The sequence below is a fragment of the Salmo salar genome, chromosome ssa19, assembly GCF_905237065.1.
Source record: "Salmo salar chromosome ssa19, Ssal_v3.1, whole genome shotgun sequence".
Classification (NCBI taxonomy): domain Eukaryota; kingdom Metazoa; phylum Chordata; class Actinopteri; order Salmoniformes; family Salmonidae; genus Salmo; species Salmo salar.
This window is the reverse complement of record NC_059460.1, coordinates 60,344,121-60,365,339: the sequence shown is the minus strand read 5'-3', so window position 1 is coordinate 60,365,339 and position 21,219 is coordinate 60,344,121. Positions and strand designations below refer to the sequence as shown.

General features: G+C 45.1%; 1 protein-coding gene across 2 annotated transcripts; it reads right to left on the bottom strand.

Moving 5' to 3' along the window:
• Nucleotides 1-312: 312 nt before the first annotated feature.
• med1 (mediator complex subunit 1) lies at nucleotides 313-20,167 on the bottom strand. 2 transcript variants are annotated; one of them, XM_014158746.2, is made up of 16 exons: nucleotides 19,964-20,167; nucleotides 19,244-19,350; nucleotides 18,842-18,920; nucleotides 18,601-18,655; nucleotides 18,167-18,299; nucleotides 14,699-14,727; nucleotides 14,463-14,534; nucleotides 14,293-14,367; nucleotides 13,927-14,090; nucleotides 10,812-10,923; nucleotides 10,484-10,608; nucleotides 8,801-8,925; nucleotides 6,387-6,588; nucleotides 5,963-6,058; nucleotides 5,494-5,599; nucleotides 313-5,216 (listed from the first exon to the last, which is right to left on the bottom strand). In XM_014158746.2, the coding sequence occupies exons 1-16, from the start codon at nucleotides 20,079-20,081 to the stop codon at nucleotides 1,430-1,432; spliced, it is 5,385 nt and encodes a 1,794-aa protein (XP_014014221.1). In that variant the 5' UTR covers nucleotides 20,082-20,167; the 3' UTR covers nucleotides 313-1,429. The 2 variants fall into 2 exon arrangements, with proteins under 2 accessions (XP_014014221.1, XP_014014222.1); XM_014158747.2 differs by having other exon boundaries at nucleotides 19,244-19,347; nucleotides 19,964-20,164.
• Nucleotides 20,168-21,219: the final 1,052 nt, after the last annotated feature.

Here is a 21,219-nt window from a genome sequence, read left to right as displayed (position 1 = left end):
ATTTTTGATAATAGAATAGTGAATAAAGTCATGGAATTTATTTTTACCCTCTAATCATAACCACAGGAATTCCATCCTGCAGGGAAATATTTGTTTCATGGTTATGATATGGTTATGAGGATTTTGCAGCATGACTCGCTGCTGACATCTGCAGGAGATTGACGCAACTGCAGTGCCCCTCCGATGGGCCACTAGAAATCCTAAAAGCTACAGTCTGGGATTTGGGAAGCTTAAAATATTAAGCCTGGAGCTAGTCGACTAATAGTTAACTCTAAACAAATACGAAAAGGTGTACACAGAGGAGAGAAATCATTCAGCATTGAAATATTTATTTTAAGCTTGCCAAACTTCTCTGCAAAAAAAGTTCTACATCTCAACACTAACCTGCCCATTACATGTTAAAAGAGGTATCAAAATCTAAAATTCACAATCTTCTGAATCCACATTTAAGGCATTTAAACACACAATAAGATGTTACAACCCTTGCCGAATGATACTTCATAAAACAAAATATTTAAAATATATATTTTTTTTACATGTTGTTATTTTTTCTTTTTAAACATGGTGCAATTCTACAGTCTTAACTCTTTTTAACCCCCCCATCAAAAACAGAGCTGTAATCTTCTATGTTTGGTGCTGCTAGAGTAAATAATTAATCTAAAAGATATTCTAACTTAAAATACAACCAACATCGTAGCTCAAATAAACCATAAAGACTCAAACAGATACTGAAACAGATACCATGTGTCGTTGGGTACGTGTGGATTTTCGTAAAGGGATAGTTCACCCAAATTAGGTGATGGGTGAACTATCCCTTTAATTCCAAAATGCCTCACCCTCCACCCACATCACAGTAGAAATTGGCATCTCCATGTCTAGGTCAAGGTAACAATATGGCTGTAGAACACACTTGGATTTCAAAGTAGAATCCTGCTGTATTTGTCATTCTTGGACATATACTGATACGTAAAAAAAAGACACACAAAAATAAAAAACAGGTACACTGGTAGAGCTTCAGACCGTTTTTCAAAGATCTGCTTGATAAATGGCCTACTGCTAGAGCGCTGCCAGTCTTTGCAAATATGGCTTGGACGCCAAGGGAAGAGTTGCAGTCAAGATTATGAAAAGGCACATTCTGTAAGTTCTCATTTCATGTCAAAAGTGCTGCCACTAGCAATACTCGTGCTATTTAAGGATAAAGGGCCTTGCTTGCACAAGGGCGCAACGGCAGAAGATGGTACACCTGGAATCTGTACAGCAATCTGAATGCTAATCTCCCACTTTTCATTGCCTGGCCCGGGATTTGAACCAGCAACCTTCAAATTATTGGTCTGCCTCTTTAAACCCCCAGGGGCGTGACTTTTGATTGGAAATGAAAGTTACAGGCTGGCCTTTAAAATCCAAATCAAATGTGTGTCTATTGAAAGGGTTATAGGTTACCAGTGAGGGCCGAGTCCATGAGGTCATCGTCCTCATTCCGCATGTAGACAGGACTGGGGCGGGAGGGACGGTCCGAGCCCATCATAGAGAGAGACGTGTCCGAGGCCAAAATGGGTGACCGCGACCAGCTGTCAGCCTTCATGGGACCGTGTGAGACGTTCCCAGTTGACATGGACGACAACTTCTTCTTCTCCCTCTCTCTATCTTTGTCCCTCTCGCGTTCCCTCTCCTTCTGCTTCTTCTTCTCCTTCTTGTGCTTCTTGTGCTTCTCCCCGGAGCTGAGAGGCATGGAGCTCATGTAGTCCTGCGGAGGCACGGGCCTCATGGCCTGGTCGTCGTCCGAGCTAGGGCTGTTCTGGTGGGACTTCTCTGCCACAGAGCTGCTGCCTGACTCGCTCTCGCTGTCGTGGTTGAGCGGCGTGTAGCCCGGCGAGCGGCTGTGGCTGGGGGAAGAGCGGTCATGCTTGGGCGTGGAGCCGCTGAACAGGGGTGAGGCTTTGAGACCGGAAAGCTGGGGGCGCATGGATTCCCCTGAGCCCTCTCCGGGCTTCTGCAGGGTCACCTTGGCCTTGATGCTGGGGGAGCCGCCATCCGGCTTGCTGATAATGATCTTGGCCACGCCCGTGCTGCTCACGCCTCCAGTTTTGGGATCTATGAGCTTCTTGTCCCCGCTGGCGCCCACCGACACGGACACTTTGGACTTGCCCTCTTTCTCAGACTTTTCTCGTTTGATCGGGTACTCCCCGCCTTGAGAGGACATTCCGTGCTTGGAGGAGGGGCCGAGGTTTGGTGGCCCGCCCCCTGGTCCGCCTCCACCGCTGCCACCAACAGGTGGTTCACCCTCGTCTTCAGGACCCCCTCCCCCGCCGACGCTCTTCAGCTTGTCTATGACGGCGGTCAGCGAGGGCTTCTTGTTGCGGCTAGGGGACTTTCCTTTGGCGTTGGGGTTGTTAGCGTTGTTCCCTTGTCCCCCACCACAACCACCCCCTCCACCTCCACTAGAGCCATACTGAGACTGGGAGCCTCCGGAAAAGGGCATTGAGCCAGAGGAAGAGGAGCTGGAGGAGGAGGTGGAAGACGAGGAGCCGGAAGAGGAACCACCACCGCCCAGCTGCTTCTGGGATCCCATCCCCCCACCGGAGGACGACTTGGAACCTACCAAGCCGCCACCCCCTGAGCCCATGGGGGACTTGGCCTTGGAGGACGGCGGAGTTCCTGGTACTTGCGACTGCTGCATCTTCATGGTGGAAGAGAGCTTGTCAGAGCCACTGGGGCGAGAGTGCGAGGGGGAAATGTTGGGCTTGATGTTGGGGTTCATGAGGGACCCGGGAGGCTTGCCCCCCTGCGGCTTCATCTTGTTCCCACTTCCAACCCCGCCACCACTGCTTCCCGACCCGGAGAGTCCATGTTTGGTGATGGGAGAAGAGCCTGGCTTCCCCACGCCCATTCCCTGAGAAGAGCTCTTCATCTGGGGGGGTCCACCTCCAACACCCCCTCCCACGCTTCCAGGCTTGGAGCTGATGGCTTGGCCCAGGGTGCCCTCCTTACTCTTGATCTTGCCTGAGGAAGACGAGGAGTGGGAATGATGGCTCTTGCTTCCGCTAGTGCTGCCTGCACCTCCCGTGCCACCACCCGCCGAACTGCTTGAGGTGTACCCGCCATGGGACGAGGTTTTCCCACCAGACAGTGTTCCTTTGGGAATCTGAATGGTGATCTTAGGGATAGGTGGTGTGGCACCTCCTGGTGGGGTTTGCGACCGCCCGGAGCTACCGGGAGACTTGGATCCTCCGCCAATGCTGCCTCCAGATCCCGAGCCTCCGCTGGGTGGGGTGTAGGGTCGCCCCCCTGTGCTGTGAGATGGGGACTTCCCATCAGGATCAAGCTTTTTGCGTTTGGGGGGCTTGTCTTTGGACTTGCCCTCGCTGGAAGGGGTGCGGCTTCGCTTCACCTGCTTCCCCTCAGTGGAGCTGCTGCCGGTCATCCCCATCCCTGAGCTGCGCCCACTCCCGCCCCCATTGTCATCCTTCGTCCTCATAAGTCCCTGCTGCTGCTGCTGTTTGGCTTTGGCCTCGCCGCTCTTGAAGTCACTGCTCCCCCCTCCCATGGCCATCATGAGAGGGCTCTGGCCTCCCCCCATGTGGGACGAGTGCGAGTCACCTAGATCCAGGGCCTGACCCAGCAGTGGCTTGCCCCCTCCGCTGCTGCCCCCGAACACCATGCCTGACATGTCGAAGGGGTCCTTGAGGGAGGGGTCGGGTGTGCTCTGGCCGTGCGGGGTGGGGTTCTGGGGGGTGCCGGACGGCGTGTTCTGCTGGCTGCTCCCACCGAAGCCTTTGACCAGGTCCAGGTCTCCATCGGCGCTGGGTGAGCTGTCGTCGAAGTAGGCCTGGGGGAAGCCGTGGCTGGAGGTCAGCAGCTCGGGGTTGAAGTCCACCGTGTCGGGGAAGAAGTTGGTGGACGAGGAGTCGCTAGTAGGGGTGGTGGCGGTCGCCTCAGCGATCAGGTCGGCGGCGTTCGTGAAGGGGTTCTCGTTGCTGTTGGTGTTGAAGATGTCCGCCTCGAACACGGCGCTGCCCTGTCCCGAGCTGGACGAGTCCCGGTGCGGGGTGCCCAGGGGGCCCCCGTCCTCCCCGCTGCCCAGGTGGTGCTGCCCGTGCGAACCGCTGCCGCCTTTACCCGTCTGCTCGGGTAAGTCCGACAAGATCTCGTTTATGTCCGCGCCGATGCTGTCGGAGCTCGATAGGCGTACCATGCGAGGCAAGGATGATCCCGGAGGCGGTTGCTGTTGTTGCTGGGACTGGACGTGTGACTGCGAGTGGTAGGACACTCCGGCGCCGGAAGGCGGGGTCCCGCACTGACTGGGCGCCGGGGTGATGCTGTGGGGCGTGTCCAAGCCATCGCCAGGCAGGTTGACGTCGAAGATGGGATTCTGGGAGGCGTCCACGTCCATGGAGAAGAGCTCGCGGTGGAAGTCGTCCTCGGTGGGCTGGTGCTGGTGGTGGTGAGGCTGCATGGACCCCGACTGCTGCTTGTTCATCCCTCCCATCCCCCCTCCTCCTGCCCCAGGCACCCCACCCTTCTCCATCCCTCTGGGACGCTTCTTTTTGCCCTTGGTGCCACTTCCGGGGCAGGTGCCACCCATGCCATCAGTGCGTGGCGACCCAGAGGAAGAGTTCTGCCTCTCTAGGGGACTCGAGCCATAGAGGGCAGCAAAGTCCTGGGCGGGGTTGTCTTTCAGCAGGTTCATTAACATGGGGTGGTTCTTGGTGTTGGTGGCAGGGGAGGAGGTGGGGGGCGGAGTCTGGTGGGGTTGCGATCCGGAAGAGCTGTTCTGGGGAGTGGGGCTAGTGCCCACAGCGCCCGTGATCTGCAGCAAGCTGGTCAGAATGGGATTCTGGGTCACTTTGCTGAAGTCGTCCCCTGATTGACCCCCCTGCTGCTGCTGTTGCTGTCCAGCTGCCCCACCCTGGGGTGTACACTCTCCCCCCTGGCTTTGGCTGCGATTTATCCCGAACAGAGATGTGATTGGGCCGGCAAAGTTACCTCCCCCGCTGTTCCCGGTGGGAGTGTTGCCTCCACCGACACCCGGGAGCCCCATGGGGTTGGTGGGGTCAACCCCCGTGCCCATGCCGTACCCGGGGCTTCCAGCAGGGGGTAAGTTCTTTTTCACCATGATCTCCACCGTCTCGGCAATCAGGGAGAGGGCTGGCGTGTCTGCCTGGATGGTCTCCGCTTTCCGTCGGATGGCCCGCATGGTGACAGGGATGGACATGCACCTGAGGAAAGGGATCCGAATGGGGATGGGGCGGACATTACATTTGTTTTTTTAACTGTCATTTATCTGACGTTTACTTATTTTAACATCCATTATTTTCTATTGAAGGTCACATGGCCTCAAAATAATTGTATTTTGTTGAATAAAGCATATTGAATGAACCCATTTGGGTTGGTTTCTTTGCAGTGGGGTAACAACAAGACAGGCTGAGAACCATCTACTACAACATAAAACAGATTGCGTGAAGGACACTTGAAACAGAGAAAATGGCCGCTCACCTCTGGACCACTTTGGTGATAAAATCGTCAGTGCAGATCAAGGCATCGGATAGGCCTTTGTACAGCTTACAGGACACCTGCCTGGAGTCAATCACCTCCATAACCACTGCAAGAGGGAGAGAGGAGGTGGTGGTGGAGAGGAGAGACAGACGGAGAGTGAGAGGAGACAGACGGAGAATTTCGAGAGAGAGAGAGAGAGAGGGAGAGAGAGAGAGTTTATTTGACAAGGACAGTGCAAATTTTATCAATGTTTTAGGTTCAACGTCAATGTAAAAGAGCTGGAGTCCGTAGTCAAGAGTGAGTCAAAAACGTCAGACCAACAGGGCCAGAGTAGATCTAAAGTCAATTCTGTTGTGAAAGTCACAGGACCGGTTAGAGGACTGGCGGACTGAAACAGCAGTAATGTCCATAGGGATACATTCAATTATGTCCTATTTAATTCCATGGTAATGTCAGTGTACGTCCTCACCACAGACTAGGGACTCGTTAACAGGGTGCTGGAAGGAGACGCTGAAGCTGGAGTCGGTCAGAGGACACACCTCAAACTGTAGCAGCCCTGGAGTGTCTGGAGGGGGGTTACACAGCAGGATATTACATCACTCAATAGCGCAAGAATCCATCTCATGTCAATTATTATTTGTTTTTGTGGGTTGATTGCTTCCATTTGTTTTGATCAGCATCGGTAAGGAGAGCTCAAACAATGCGTTGGCATGTACTGTATTACACTGACTAGAGTAACAATATGAAAATGATTTTGTATTTCGGTTGAGATGGAACAGCCCTGTACACTGCAGTTCTCCAGGACCAGTTGTGTTCATTAGTTAGCGGTTCTTATTGGACAAGTGCAGGCCCCTTCCTGTTTCAGATGGTCAACAACCACCACCACTACGCACCATCCTTGATGAAGGTGCGCTTGACGCAGCTGCCAATCAGCGTGTTGGCGGCCGCCTGGTGCCTGATAACATCCAGTAGGGCGGGCACCTGGGCTGGGTGGCGGAAGGGGATCTTGGACACCAGCGTCCCCTGCAGCGAGTGCCCGTCCTGCACCGGGGCGTCGCCATTCAGGAAGTAGCAGTGCTGCTGGTCGGGCAACGACTGAGCAGAGTGAGAGGAGAAGGGAAAAAAACTGAGGTAAGATGGAGAGCCCATAGAGATAGTTAGAGGACTCATCACGGATGTAACCGGTTTTTGCATGGACGCTGCCACTGAGGGCTCCCACTATTTTAAAGTACTCAACTAGGTGGGGGTTTCTATGGTTGGGAGCGATCAGCCAATGATAAGAGCATTGTCTTCATAAAATTTGGTCGCATGGTTTGTTAATGCTCACTGGGCACCATAGCTGCACCCACCCGTAGCACGCGTTCCAGCAGGTATATCTCACTTGTCACCCCCAAAGCCAATTCCTCCTTTGGCCGCCTCTCCTTCCAGTTCTCTGCTGCCAACGACTGGAACGAACTACAAAAATCTCTGAAACTGGAAACACTTATCTCCCTCACTAGCTTTAAGCACCAGCTGTCAGAGCAGCTCACAGATCACTGCACCTGTACATAGCCCATCTATAAATAGCCCAAACAACTGCCTCTTCCCCTACTGTATTTATTTATTTTGATCCTTTGCACCCCAGTATTTCTACTTTGCACACTCATCTACTGTCAAATCTACCATTCCAGTGTTTTAATTGCTATTTTGTATTTACTTCGCCACCATGGCCTATCTATTGCCTTTATCTCCCTTATCTCACCTCATTTGCTCACATTGTATATAGACTTATTTTTCTACTGTATGTTTGTTTTACTCCATGTGTAACTCTGTGTTGTTGTATGTTGTCGAACTGCTTTGCTTTATCTTGGCCAGGTCGCAGTTGTAAATGAGAACTTGTTCTCAACTTGCCTACCTGCTTAAATAAAGGTGAAATAAATAAAATAAAAATGGCTTTACGCTATATCACCGCCATCTAGTGGCCACAGTGAATTAATGACAAGATATGGTTCAGATCACTGCAGGTGGCGGTAAGTTACCAATATTAGCTAGAACCCAAAAGAAGAAGAAAATGTACTACTTCTAAATGGAGATGGCCTCAACAGAGTACCACAGTATGAGTCATAATACCCATAAAGATTATTGGTCAAACGGGTAAATGGTTCCAGTCGTTTTTCCAACATTAATTTTTCCAGTAGGGGATTTTAGAAACACTTCTATTAAGGGCTGTGTTCCGTGTAGGCTTACCCTGACGTGGCGTTTTGATAACCATCTCTCTCAGGCAAGGTGACAGAGCTCTTAAAATAAGAGCTCTGTCACCTTGCCTCTTAAAATAAGAGCTCTGTCACCTTGCCTGAGAGAGATGGTTATCAAAACGCCACGTCAGGGTAAGCCTACACGGAACACAGCCCTTAATAGAAGTGTTTCTAAAATCCCCTACTGGAAAAATGAATGTTGGAAAAACGACTGGAACCATTTACCCGTTTGACCACTAGGTTTTATGGGTATCAAATCAAACTTACTTGTATTGGTCACATACATATATTTAGCAGATGTTATTGCGGGCGTAGCAAAATGCTTGGCCATCATGACACCTCCACTGTGGGGCTCTATGGCACTGCCCGTGCTCTCACAGACGCCATAATAGGACAAATACAAAAGACGAGCCCTCTAACTCTATGGGACAGCCTTGTTTTTATTGTTTTTTTTCAGAGACAGAATTAATTCAGTGTTTAAAACTACCGAATTTCAATATACTAGTAAGCTCTTTGTGGTTGAGCCAAATGAAAAGACTGATAGTCCATTTTTTGCCCCCACTTCAAATAAACTGTACTGCTATGTTTCACTTGTCTTGTTTAGAGGTGTTTTAAGAGGTATATGTGTAGCTTACAACCCGTTCATACAGGCTCACTGGACCGAGTCAAACCTGAGACTTTCCGGCCAATCACATGACATTCACAGGTCACACTGAGGATCGGGACGACAAGAAAAGCAGCGCCACACACTGCAGCCCTCAAGAAGCAGTTGTACCCTCTTGTGTTAATGTGACGGAGCGCTTGACGTTATCTGACGACTGAAATTAAAATCAACCAAAAATAAATAAATATATATAAAAATAAAAAATACAATTTTAAAAAATGAAATCGCCTTTCGTTGCACTTGTGTAGTCGATCGGAGAAGAGCGGATAGATGTAAGCAACAGTTCATATTTCAGCTAGCCTATCTGAGGGGAAAGTGGAGCTCTCATCATACTTCTTTCCAACACCTTCACATCTACATAAGGGCCCAGGAGGCAGGTCTAAGAGGGGAGTGAGAGGAGGCGACTCACAGCGTAGAAGCGCATGGCGTGTGTGGGGGTGGTCAAGGGGTTCCCCACCTCCTCCTGGAGTTGACTCTGGACGATGAGCTCGTAGAGGGGCGACAGGGTGGGGGGTGTCTCAAACACAGGAATCCCTGGTAGGAGGGAGGAGGGGGGGGTTAACCGACACACACAGACGTGTGCACAAACACCCACATCTACACAGGGGCGAAAACAAAAGCAACCAATGCAAAACATACAAACCCATAGATACACCACACCCTACCACACTAGACTTTGGCGATATACCAATTATGGGGGATTTCAAAATACAGACGGTATGATTTTCAATACTGTTTCAACATAATTGTTTTGTATTTTTTTGAAGGGGGTAGGGACAGGGGTGCGTGCTACCCCACTGCTTATAACTATAAGTATAATAAATCTAAGATATGTAATACATTAGGGCCTTCAGAAAGTACACACCCCTTGACTTTCTCCACATTTTGTTGTGTTACAGCCTAAATATAAAATGGATTAAAATGTAGACTTCTTTTGTCACTGGCCTACACACAATATCCCATAATGTCAAAATTGAATTCTTTTTTTAAATGTTTACAAATTAATAAAACCTTTTAAAGCTGAAACGTCTTGAGTCAATAAGTATTCAACCCCTTTGTTATGGCAAGCCTAAATATATTGAGGAGACAAAATCTGCTTAACAAGTCACATAATAAGTTGCATGTGTGCAATAATAGTGTTTAATATGATTTTTGAATGACTACCTCATTTCTGTACCCTACACATACAATAATCTGTAAGGTCCCTCAGTCGAACAGTGCATTTCAAACAGATTCAACCAGAAAGACCAGGTGGGTAAAAAAAGAAGGCATTGAATATCCCTTTGAGCATGGTGAAGTTATTAATTACACTTTGGATGGTGTATCAATACACCTAGTCACCACAAAGATACAGGCGTCCTTCCTAACTCAGTTGCCTGAGAGGAAGGAAACCGCACAGAAATTTCACCATGAGGCCAATGGTGACTTTAAAACAGTTGCAGAGTTTAATGGCTGCGACAGGAGAAAACTGAGGATGGATCAACAACATTCTAGTTAGTCCACAATACTAAATTAAATGACAGAGTGAAAAGAAGGAAGCCTGTACAGAATACACATATTTCAAAACATGCCCCATGTTTGCAACAAGGCAGTAAAGTAATACTGCAAAAAATGTGGCAAACCAATTAACTTTTTGTCCTGAATACTAAATGTAATGTTTGAGGGAAATCCAATACAACACATTACGGACTACCACGCTCCATATTTTTGAGCATAGTGGTGGCTGCATCATGACATGGGTATGCTTGTAATCATTAAGGTGTGAATACTTTCTGAAGACACTGTAAATCCAGCTCAGGCCTCCAGCTACGCATTTGGCTTGCAAATTGGCTAATGTCAAGATCAAGCTTCTTGGTTAGAACAGAGACATTCAATCCCCTCCTGGATCAAGGTCCCTGTAACCTAAATTGTTTTGCACTCATTTTATTTTTTATAACACCCCTTGTGCGCACATTCGGTAATATCTTATACTCCGGGTATGGTACAGAAACGATATGATGGCTTGAAAACCTGGATACCGCCCAACCCTAGTCCACACACACCAAAACACATACACACACCAAAACACATACACACGTCTGAGACCACCCACCTGTAGCATTGCCCATCCTCTGGATGAAGGAGAGGGAGAAGGGCATGGGCAGGTTCATCTTGAGGAAGAAAGAGGCAGGAAGGTCCACACAGTTGGAATTGGTCACAGACGAGAAGGAAGGGGTTCTGCAACAGAGAGAGGAGACACACAATCTCAAAATTATCAAGTTATTCCCCCACGACGAAATAACTACTTATTAGCCATTTATTATGAACAATTTATAAAAGTATCTGATGTATTTTATTCACCAAAAAAATATCTTTAATGCCCATCTAAATCTTTGCTCTGGAACTTAAATTGAATGTCTGAAATTTGGGAGAGGTCTCACCCCTTGTTGTCCACTGGGTGAGATCCCGTGATGAGGGGGGCGATGGGTAGCTTGTAGATTGACGAGGTCCCCTCCACCGTCACAGATACACTCACACCCAGAGAGCGAGGGACTGTACAGGAGTTAAAGTAGGGCCATGTGAAGACATGCACAGATGGAGAAAGATGGCCAAAGGAGGATCATTAGATTATTTAATTTATAGTCTAGTTCCAAAATCTTCTACGGTTTAAGCCAAGTCAGCAAATCCAGCCAAACAAATTAGACGATTATAAGTTACCAGGTGTATTGCTTGCCAACCTACAGTTGAAGTCGGAAGTTTACATACACCTTAGACAAATACATTTAAACTCAGTTTCACAATTCCTGACATTTAATCCTAGTAAAAATTCCTGTTTTAGGTCAGTTAGGATTATTAAAAATGTAAAATGTCAGAATAATAGTAGAGAGAATGATTTATTTCAGCTTTTATTTCTTTCATCAAATTCCCAGTGGGTCAGAAGTTTACATACACTCAATTAGTATTTGGTAGCATTGCCTTTAAATTGTTTAACTTGGGTCAAACGTGTTGGGTGGCCGTCCACAAGCTTCCCACAATAAATTGGGTGAATTTTGACCCATTCCTCCTGACAGAGCCTCCCCCTTTTCCTCCAAACATAACGATGGTCATTATGACCAAACAGTTCTATTTTTGTTTCATCAGACCAGAGGACATTTTCCAAAAAGTACAATCTTTGTCCCCATGTGCAGTTGCAAACCGTAGTCTGGCTTTTTTATGCCGGTTTTGGAGCAGTGGCTTCTTCCTTGCTGAGCGGCCTTTCAGGTTATGTCGATATAGGACTCGTTTTACTGTGGATATAGATACTTTTGTACCCGTTTCCTCCAGCATCTTCACAAGATCCTTTGTGGTTGTTCCGGGATTGATTTGCACTTTTCGCACCAAAGCACGTTCATCTCTAGGAGACACAACGCGTCTCCTTCCTGAGCGGTATGACGGCTGCGTGGTCCCATAGTGTTTATACTTGCGTACTGTTTGTACAGATGAACGTGGTACCTTCAGGCGTTTGGAAATTTTTCCCAAGGATGAACCAGACTTGTGGAGGTCTCCAATTTGTTTTCTGAGGTCTTGGCTGATTTCTTTTGATTTTCCCATGATGTCAAGCAAAGAGGCACTGAGTTTGAAGGTAGGCCTTGAAATACATCCACAGGTACACCTCCAATTGACTCAAATGATGTCAATTAGCCTATCAGAAGCTTCTAAAGCCATGACATCATTTTCTGGAATTTTCCAAGCTGTTTAACCTCTTGGGGCTAGGTGGGACGCTAGCGTGCCACCCGTGGTGCACTCCATCAACAGCAGGTGCATTTCAAGAGCGGCAAATTTGAATCCAAATAAATGTCAAAATTCAAATTTTTCAAAAATACAACTATGTTACACCATTTGAAAGATAAACATCTCCTTAATCTAACCACGTTTTACGATTTCAAAAAGGTTTTACGGCGAAAGCATAAATTTAGAGTATGTTAGGACAGTACATTTACAAGAGTTGTGTGTAATGTTTTGTCAAGTCAAAGACAGGGTCACCAAAACCATAAAACCAGCTAAAATGATACACTAACCTTTTACAATCTCCATCAGATGACACTCCTAGGACATTATGTTAGACAATGCATGCATTTTTAGTTCTATCAAGTTGATATTTATATCCAAAAACAGCGTTTTACTATGGCATTGATGTTGAGGAAATCGTTTCCCTCCAATAACCGGCAGTCAAGTCAGCGTCACAAATTAAATAATTAAAATGAGAAAACATTGGTAAAATATTATATTGTCATTTAAAGAATTATAGATTTACATCTTTTGAACGCAATCAACTTGCCAGATTTAAAAATAACCTTACTGGGAAATCACACTTTGCAATAATCTGAGCACTGTGCCCAGAAAAATACGCGTTGCGATACAGACTAGACGTCATGTTGGGGAGATCTAAAATCGAAAATACTATGTAAATAATCCATTACCTTTGATTCTCTTCATCAGATGTCACTTCCAGGTATCACAGGTCCATAACGAATGTAGTTTTGTTCAAAAAAGCTCATCATTTATGTCCAAAAATCTCCGTCTCGTTAGCACATGATGTAAGCCAGCCGGACTTCTCGTCATGAACGAGGGGAAAAAATATATTTCCGTTCGTTCAAACATGTCAAACGTTGTATAGCATAAATCATTAGGGCCTTTTTTAACCAGAACATGAATAATATTCAAGGTGGACGAATGCATAGTCTTTTATAACGTATTGGAACGAGGGTACCCAACATGAAGTAAGCGCGCCAGGTGTCTAATGGGACATCACCGTTCCATGGCTCTTGTTCGGTCAGATCTCCCTCCAGAAGACTCAAAACACTTTGTAAAGGCTGGTGACATCTAGTGGAAGCAATAGGAAGTGCCAAAATATTCCTAAACCCCTGTGTTTTTCAATGGGATAGGTTTAAAGTCAATACAACACATCAGGTATCCACTTCCTGTCAGAAAATGTCTCAGGGTTTTGCCTGCCAAATGAGTTCTGTTATACTCACAGACACCATTCAAACAGTTTTGGAAACTTTAGAGTGTTTTCTATCCATATACAATAAGTATATGCATATTCTAGTTACTGGGTAGGATTAGTAACCAGATTAAATCGGGTACATTTTTTTTATCCAGACGTGCAAATACTGCCCCCTAGACCCAACAGGTTAAAGGCACAGTCAACTTAGTGTATATAAACTTCTGACCCACTGTAATTGTGATACAGTGAATTATAAGTGAAATAATCTGTAAACAATTATCAGAAAAATTACTTGTGTCATGCACAAAGTAGATGTCCTAACCGACTTGCCAAAATAGTTTAACAAGAAATTTGTGGAGTGGTTGAAAAGCGAGTTTTAATGACTCCAACCTAAGTGTATGTAAACTTCCGACTTCAACTGTATATCTTTTCAACAATTTTTATTTATTAAACCATGGCTGAATCAAGAAAATATGTGTTCATCTCTATTCAGGATTAACCCCCACGAGCGGAAAGCACTGCATTGGCTTTCTGGGCAGCACTGTGGCAAATTTCCTTTGTCCCCTCACCATTTGTGTCGGTGAAGTTGAGCTGCGAGCCTGTCCTTTCCTCGAACACATCGTACGGGGACACGTAGCACTGGAGGGAGACAAGATGGCCCCCGCTCCTGGCTGTCAGCAGGCCCACGCTCCCATGAAGGATGGTCTCTACAGTGTTAGCGTTGGTGGCTAACCTGCAACACACACAGAATAGTGAGAATTCATTCTGACAGGAACATATTTTTCTCAAAGGGGAAACCACTCCAAAATACTTTTCTGGGACATTTCTTTTTTTTTTTTACAGAGGGAGAAATTTTCTTTAGATCTGCCACATCAGGGGCATTGTAAAAAAGGAGGTTTTGAGATGCACCTAATCAAACTGCAATGCGTACATACCTGAACATGTGCATCATCTTGGTAAGATCCAGCTCGAGGGATTGAAGTGCAAGGTACATCTTTGTTTTCAGCTTACTGGTGGGAACCGCAATAAAGACGGAAATGAAGTATAACAGCATTTGATGTAATTCAATTCCACAACCACTTATAGTGCTCTAATAGCTACTCACTTGTCTCCAGGAAGCTTGTACAGGTTGACTAGGCCCTTAAGATGTTTGGAGAACTCTTCAAAGTTCTTATCCCTTTAGAGAGGTTGGGAAAAAATTACAACCAAGATGTCATCATGAGAATAAAATGAACGAAAAGCACTTTATCGACAAGTATTTTACATTCTTTAAATATTTTGGTTTATATAATAATTACACAATATTTATGTTTCTATTATTTATTTTATCTAGAATCTCACCTCAGGTGTTGAATCAGCTCCGGACAGCTCTGTAAAGAATTTAAAAAAGAATGAATATAAAAATAAATACTTGGATAACATATTTACCGTATATCACTTGTTTTATAGGTAAAGCGTGTCGCACACATGCCGTTGCGTCAGATCTGAAGCTTCTTACGGACAACTTATCTGCGTAAGACTTCTTAAGCAAAATTATCAGTTCAATACATTTCTGGATATTATTATATATGAATTATGTTGTAATGATTTAATTCTGCGACTGTGGAGGGGTGAGGAGGAGGAGGAGCTCCACGGGCGGACCCCTTTTTTGTCCGGAAGTAATTTGGCCATTCATTGTAGTCACTTCGCCCTGTGGAGATGCTATTTTCTCGAGTTCTCTCGTGTCAATTAACTTGTGACATTCCTGGATTATTCATTATATTAATAAACTCTGCTTTAAATTAACAAATACAATAAAACAAATAAAAAAAGGTTAAGAGTATAAGACTGTGTACATATCTGTCCGTGTTGGCCAAGTTTCAAGAACAGTCAAAAACGTCCAGCCAACCCTACGCCAATGATGCCGGTGGATCTCAAAACTGATCTTGGATCCACATTAAGTAGCAAAGATATTCTTTGCCACCGTCGTTTTATGACAGATATCTCAAACCAGTAATGACTATTCAACAAAACAATAAATAATTATTTCCAGCAAATGTCTTAGCTACGTGATTGTATGACGGGCAAAGGAGTTTTGAGGTTGAGGATGCAGTATTTATGAAATTTGGCAATGAGGAAGAAAAACAGCATAGTTCAGCTAGCCAGCAAGTTTAGCCTGGGAAAACGAGGACCTCAGACTGGTTCACCTTCCAACAGGACATCAACCCTAAGCACAGAGCCAAGACAACGCAGGAGTGGCTTCGGGACAAGTCTCTGAATGTCCTTGAGTGGCCCAGCCAGAGCCCGGACTTGAACCCGATAGAACATCTCTGGAGAGACCTGAAAATAGCTGTGCAGCGACGCTCCCCATCCAACCTGACAGAGTTTGAGAGGATCTGCAGAGAAGAATGGGAGAAACTCCCCAAATACAGGTGTGCCAAGCTTGCAGCGTCATACCCAAGAAGACTCGAGGCTGTAATCGCTGCCAAAGGTGCTTCAACAAAGTACTGAGTAAAGGGTCTGAATACAAATCTTGGTTTCTCATAGTCTGAGAGTCTTTAGGTGCATTTTGGCAAACTTCAAGCGGGCTGCCATGTGCCTTTTACTGAGGAGTGGCTTCCATCTGGCCACTCTACCATAAAGGCCTAATAGGTGGAGGGCTGCAGAGATGGTTGTCCTTCTGGAAGGTTCTCCTATTTCCACAGAGGAACTCTGGAGCTCTGTCAGTGTGACCATCAGGTTCTTGGTCACCTTCCTGACCAAGGCCCTTCTCCCCCGATTGCTCAGCTTGGCCAGGTTGCCAGCTCTAGGAAGTGTCTACGTGCTTCCACACTTCTTCCATTTAAGAATGATGGAGGCCACTGTGTTCTTGGAGACCTTCAATGCTGCAGACATTTTTTGGTACTCTTCCCCAGATCTGTGCCTCGACACAATCCTATCTCGGAGCGCTACGGACAATTCCTTCGACCTCACGGCTTGGATTTTGCTCTGAAATGCACTGTCAACTGTGGGACCTTATATAGACAGGTGTGTGCCTTTCCAAATCATGTTCAATCAATAGAATTTACCACAAGTTGACTCCAATCAATTTGTAGAAACATCTCAAGGATGATCAATGGAAACAGGATGCCGCTGAGCTCATTTTCGAGTCTCAAAGCAAAACGTCTGAATACTTATGTAAAGAAGGTATCCGTTTTATTTTTAATACATTGGCAAAAATGTCTAAAAACCTGTTTGCACTTTGTCATTAAGGGGTATTGTGTATGGATAGTTGGGGGGGGGAAAGGGGTCAAATACTTTCCGAATGCACTGTATATATATAGAAATAGTGATCCTGCTTCTGTTGCCTGTTTCAGTGTTCGGTTGATAGCCTACGGATTCCGTGAGCAGCAAGCGTGACGGAACAATTTCACAAATCAGCTGTTTTTAATCCTTGCTATGCTGTAATAAAGGCTTCCCACTTTATTTTACGTTAGACCAGCCTCTCTGACATTATTCATAATTTATTTAGTGCAGTTTACAATGTTCCAAACTGTCAGCTAAATTATATTCATAATAATAACCCTCCCTTATCCTTGATCTCATTCTCATTGTTGTTATTACTATTATGATCATCACTATAATAATAATGTCATGTTATTGTCATTAGTAGGCTTAGTATATCAGCCTTCTATAACCACCATCGAGCTGTAGGCCTAGAAGCACATCCTGTTTAGTCTTAATACCATAACTTACTTATGTCTATATTTCAATACTTATAGGCTACTGTATCAATCAATCATTTATTTGTTCATGTCATCACACAGCATACGAGTCATTTATGACGTGAAATGCAATCAAGTATTTTAGTTTTAAAATAAAATAACTAAACGACCATTGAATAATTTGTATAAACAATCAATAGGCCTAAACTGTTCCATTTCAGAAATTGCATTCACGAATGAATGCGACGGTTTTTAGTCTTTGCTGTAATAAAGGCTTTAGGGGGGAAAAAAACATTAAAACAGACTCTCTGGTACGCTTATAGTTTATTTAGTGTTGTTTACATTGTTCCAAACTGTCAGAAAAATGATATTGTAATCTAACAGCACCCGTTTGGCACATGTAGGCATAATATGCACGCAGCGCTTGCTCAATACCTTATTTTTCTTGATCTCCAGTTTTTTCCCAGCACTAGTCAAATTTATTCCCCACATCTGACTTCCCCTTTACCTCCTGCACAACCAGTAAACATTTCAGTAAGATAACTTTTCAGTCAGAAATGGCTGTAATTATGTTGCAGCTTCAGCAACACGGACAATGCTATACACACTGATGTTCTGTGGCGGTTGCTGCAGCAGGGAGGAGAGAGACAACGGGTGCTAGTAAATCACTCTTTTTACTTTTTTTACACAGCGCAGCAAGTATGAGCCAGGCGGCACAATCAAATCAACTGCGGTCGGACTCCCTCTAGTCATTTGTGTGTCCTCATTATTTCATCAAACAGCTCGCTTAAAGCATCAGACAAGCTCAGTGCATAAGGTTGACTTGATTGAAACATACAGGATGTGTCTATATATGGAAAAGTACACTTACAAAAATGACAAATCAAATGTTATTGGTCACATACACATGTTTAGCAGATGTTATGTGTGGCGAAATGCTTGTGTTTCGAGCTCAGTGCAGTAATATCTAACAATTTCACAACATATACCCAATACACACAAATCTAAGTATAGGAATCAATTGGTCGAAACAGACAACTCTTGGTCAACCAATATTTTTTTTATGCATGAACAGCCCAAATAAACATACAGAGTAATAGTGCTGTGTGTAGAAGATAGTACTGACCGCTGGGTTCTCTCCGTGGTGGGCCACCTTCACATCCACCAGCTGACCAGCCGTGTCCAGCTGCACCTCCACATAGAACATGTCTGAAGTGATGTAACACTCTGTCCCCGAAGGACTCAGGTGGGACCCCAGCCTGGTGGGAGAGGATGAGGATGGCAGGGGTGGGGTGGGGTTAGAGAGAAATAGAGGGAGGCAAAGCAGACTCAATGTGGCTTAACCATGTCCTCCTCAATCAATGACTTTCTTGTCCCAAGTTTGGAAATCCATGGTCAGGAATGTACTATACAACAGATACACACCACATATACACAGTTAATAAAATACACATGGTTATCCCATCAATGGTATGAATAAGGAATCAGTGGATGAGTGACCTGGTGATATAAGGGAAAGGAGGACTAAGTGAGTGAGACAAGAAGAAAGGAAGAGCTTACATGTTCTGTCGTGCGATGGATTCCAAGCGATCTGTCATGGAAGGCAGGGAGGACACTAGAGCCGAGAGAGATAAATTTAAAAACTCAGCAGATTGTCTTTCAACTGTCAAGAATCTGAAGATACAGGAGCGATTGCTATAGACATCCAATTGCAGAAGTGCCCGTGGAACACTTTCAATGAATAGGACAGGTTGTCTTTGTGATCAATCAAGAGAGACAAAGTCTCTCTTTGGGGTCTCACCTTTCAGTGCTTTCTGCAGGGTCTCTAGACAGGTGAGCAGGAGCTGGTGTCCAGCCGCATTCATCTGACCACGTTTCTCCTGTGACAGAAGAAACAAGAGGAGGGAAGGATTAGAGGAGAGTAAAGATTTTGTAACTCATATAATGTACGTATATTTGGGTTTACCCCAATGAAGTTCTATTGGCTAAAACGTTGGTTTAAGATCCATTAATCACATTGTAGAGCATGCAAGAATGCCAGCGAGCCAGAGTCTCTTTTTCCACCTCTAAGCATGTCCTGTATGCATCTTCCATAGTCTATAAGGTGTGCAACCGGACCAATTAACACTCATTCCTAACTCTATATATTTAGCATTCCATCATTTCTTATTATTTCATCCACACATTCTCTCCATCTTCTCACCATGGCCTGGCGCACCACCTTGCTGGTCTCCTGCCAAGGCCGTGAGGCATTGTGTTTGGCATGGAGTCTCTCCAACAGAGCGTTCACGCGACTCTGCTTCTCGGCTTCTGGGAATAAAAAAAAGGTGCGTTGCATTCAATTTGAACTATAGCACTTCAGTGTTCAATGACTGACATTCCACGAGAACAATATAAGCTGGTTTTAATAACATCCTAATTACATAGCTAACTACATCATTTGTTTACATGGTGTCCTACACAAAACATAAACACAGTGGAATTGATGGAGTAGGCTTAGCTTTGATGCAACCAATAGGGTTTTCACTGAGTTTTTACATTGCGCTCTCAAGAGGGTCCAGCACAATGTAAATATGTTGCATCGAAGTTAGAGTAGGCTATGTAATAAACTGACTACAACGTATCTAGTACAAGAAAGTGGCTAGGTAGCGAATGTCCGCTTAACTAATCCAGGTGCATTTAATATAGTTGTCAGTAACAGTAAACTGTATTTAAATACAAATTGCACGTAGAGAAACATAATGATGTATTATCGTAGCTAGCTAGCATGATAACTACAATGCTGGCTAGGTAGCTAATATAGCTCACAAATACCCGAGCTAGCATTAGCCTGCTCTCAGCTTGTTGTGACTGATCTGACAACAAATATCTGACCCAAGCGTAACCACACTAGCTACGATTGCACAAATATGATACAACTCACCGGTCCCTTCTTCAGCTTTTACCCGATCTGCAAGAGCCTGGTTTCCCCCAGATTGTGTTGAAAGGGCAAGTTCTCTTGCTGGGTTTGGACTACAGCCCTGCATAGAAACCGCCGCCATCTTCAGTAGCTAGCGTCTTTTTGCTAGCTACACTGTCGCTTCGCACTGGACTTCCGTAGTGGGTGGGACGTCGTAGTCAAAGATGTTTTAACTAACCCCAAGATAGACCACAGCATGCCGTTTCGGAACGGGAGCAAATGAGAAGGTGGGCAGAGCCAAGCACTAGCTAGCCAGATCCTATTGGCGCATTCTAGCATGTATTTGCGATTTTACGTTAGGGAACTCCTACTCTGGGAAGTGCGCGTGTGAAATAACTAAATTAGCCCTTGCACTCCTAAACAACGCAATTAAATGAATAAAAAAACGTTGGCAAAGGTCAAGTCTACAAAACGTAGTCCACTCTGTTCGTAACATATTTTATTTTTGGGAACAGAAAACTGTATTGAGATCAAATGTTTAGCAGAATATCGGTCAAAATCCATCTCGCTCCATCTTCTCCCACTGCCGGCCATTGGGCTTCTTGGGAACGCCAACCGCATGCTTCAGTTGTATATATCCGGTGAAACATCTGGCTCATTGTTCTATCGGTGTCGGAGGTCTCGTGGTTCAAATTATATCATCAAATTGTATTTGTCACATGCGCCGAATACAACTGGTGCAGACTTTGCGGTGAAATGCTTGCCCACGAGCCCTTCCCAACGATGCAAGGTTAAAAATAAAAACACATAAAAAAAAAAGTTGTAACTAAAATAAAATAGGCTACACATGAATGGAGCTAAATACAGGGAGTACCAGATCAATGTGAGAGGTACGAGGTATTTGAGGTAGGTATTTACACGAAGGCAGGGTAAAGGGACTATAGTAGGCATCAAGATTGATAACAATAATAAGAGTAAAATAAAATAACAGATTAGCAGCCGCAAATGATGACTGTAAACGTGTGTATGCACGTGTGTTTGTGTTGTGTGGATATGCGTGTGTATCAAATCAAATGGGTCGTTACAGTATTCAAACTTTATCCATCACATACATATATTTAGCAGACGTTATTGCGGGTGTAGCAAAATGCTTGTAAATGTGAATGTGTGGGAGTTTTGTGTGAGAGTTTCAGTGTAGTGTGTGAGTGAGTGTGTACAGTATATGGTGTGTCTATTCTAGTGAGTATGTGGTACCATTAATTGACTATTTAGCAGTCTTA

Bases quoted from the DNA above. Each gene is read 5' to 3' on its own strand.
- med1 (XM_014158746.2), bottom strand. From the start codon at position 20,081: ATGGCGGCGGTTTCTATGCAGGGCTGTAGTCCAAACCCAGCAAGAGAA. The intron at 18,300-18,600 runs GTAAGCTCTTCC...CTCTCCCACCAG, and splicing joins TCCATCGCACGACAGAACAT to GCTGGGGTCCCACCTGAGTC. The intron at 14,091-14,292 runs GTATGTACGCAT...TGTGTGTTGCAG, and splicing joins AAGATGATGCACATGTTCAG to GTTAGCCACCAACGCTAACA.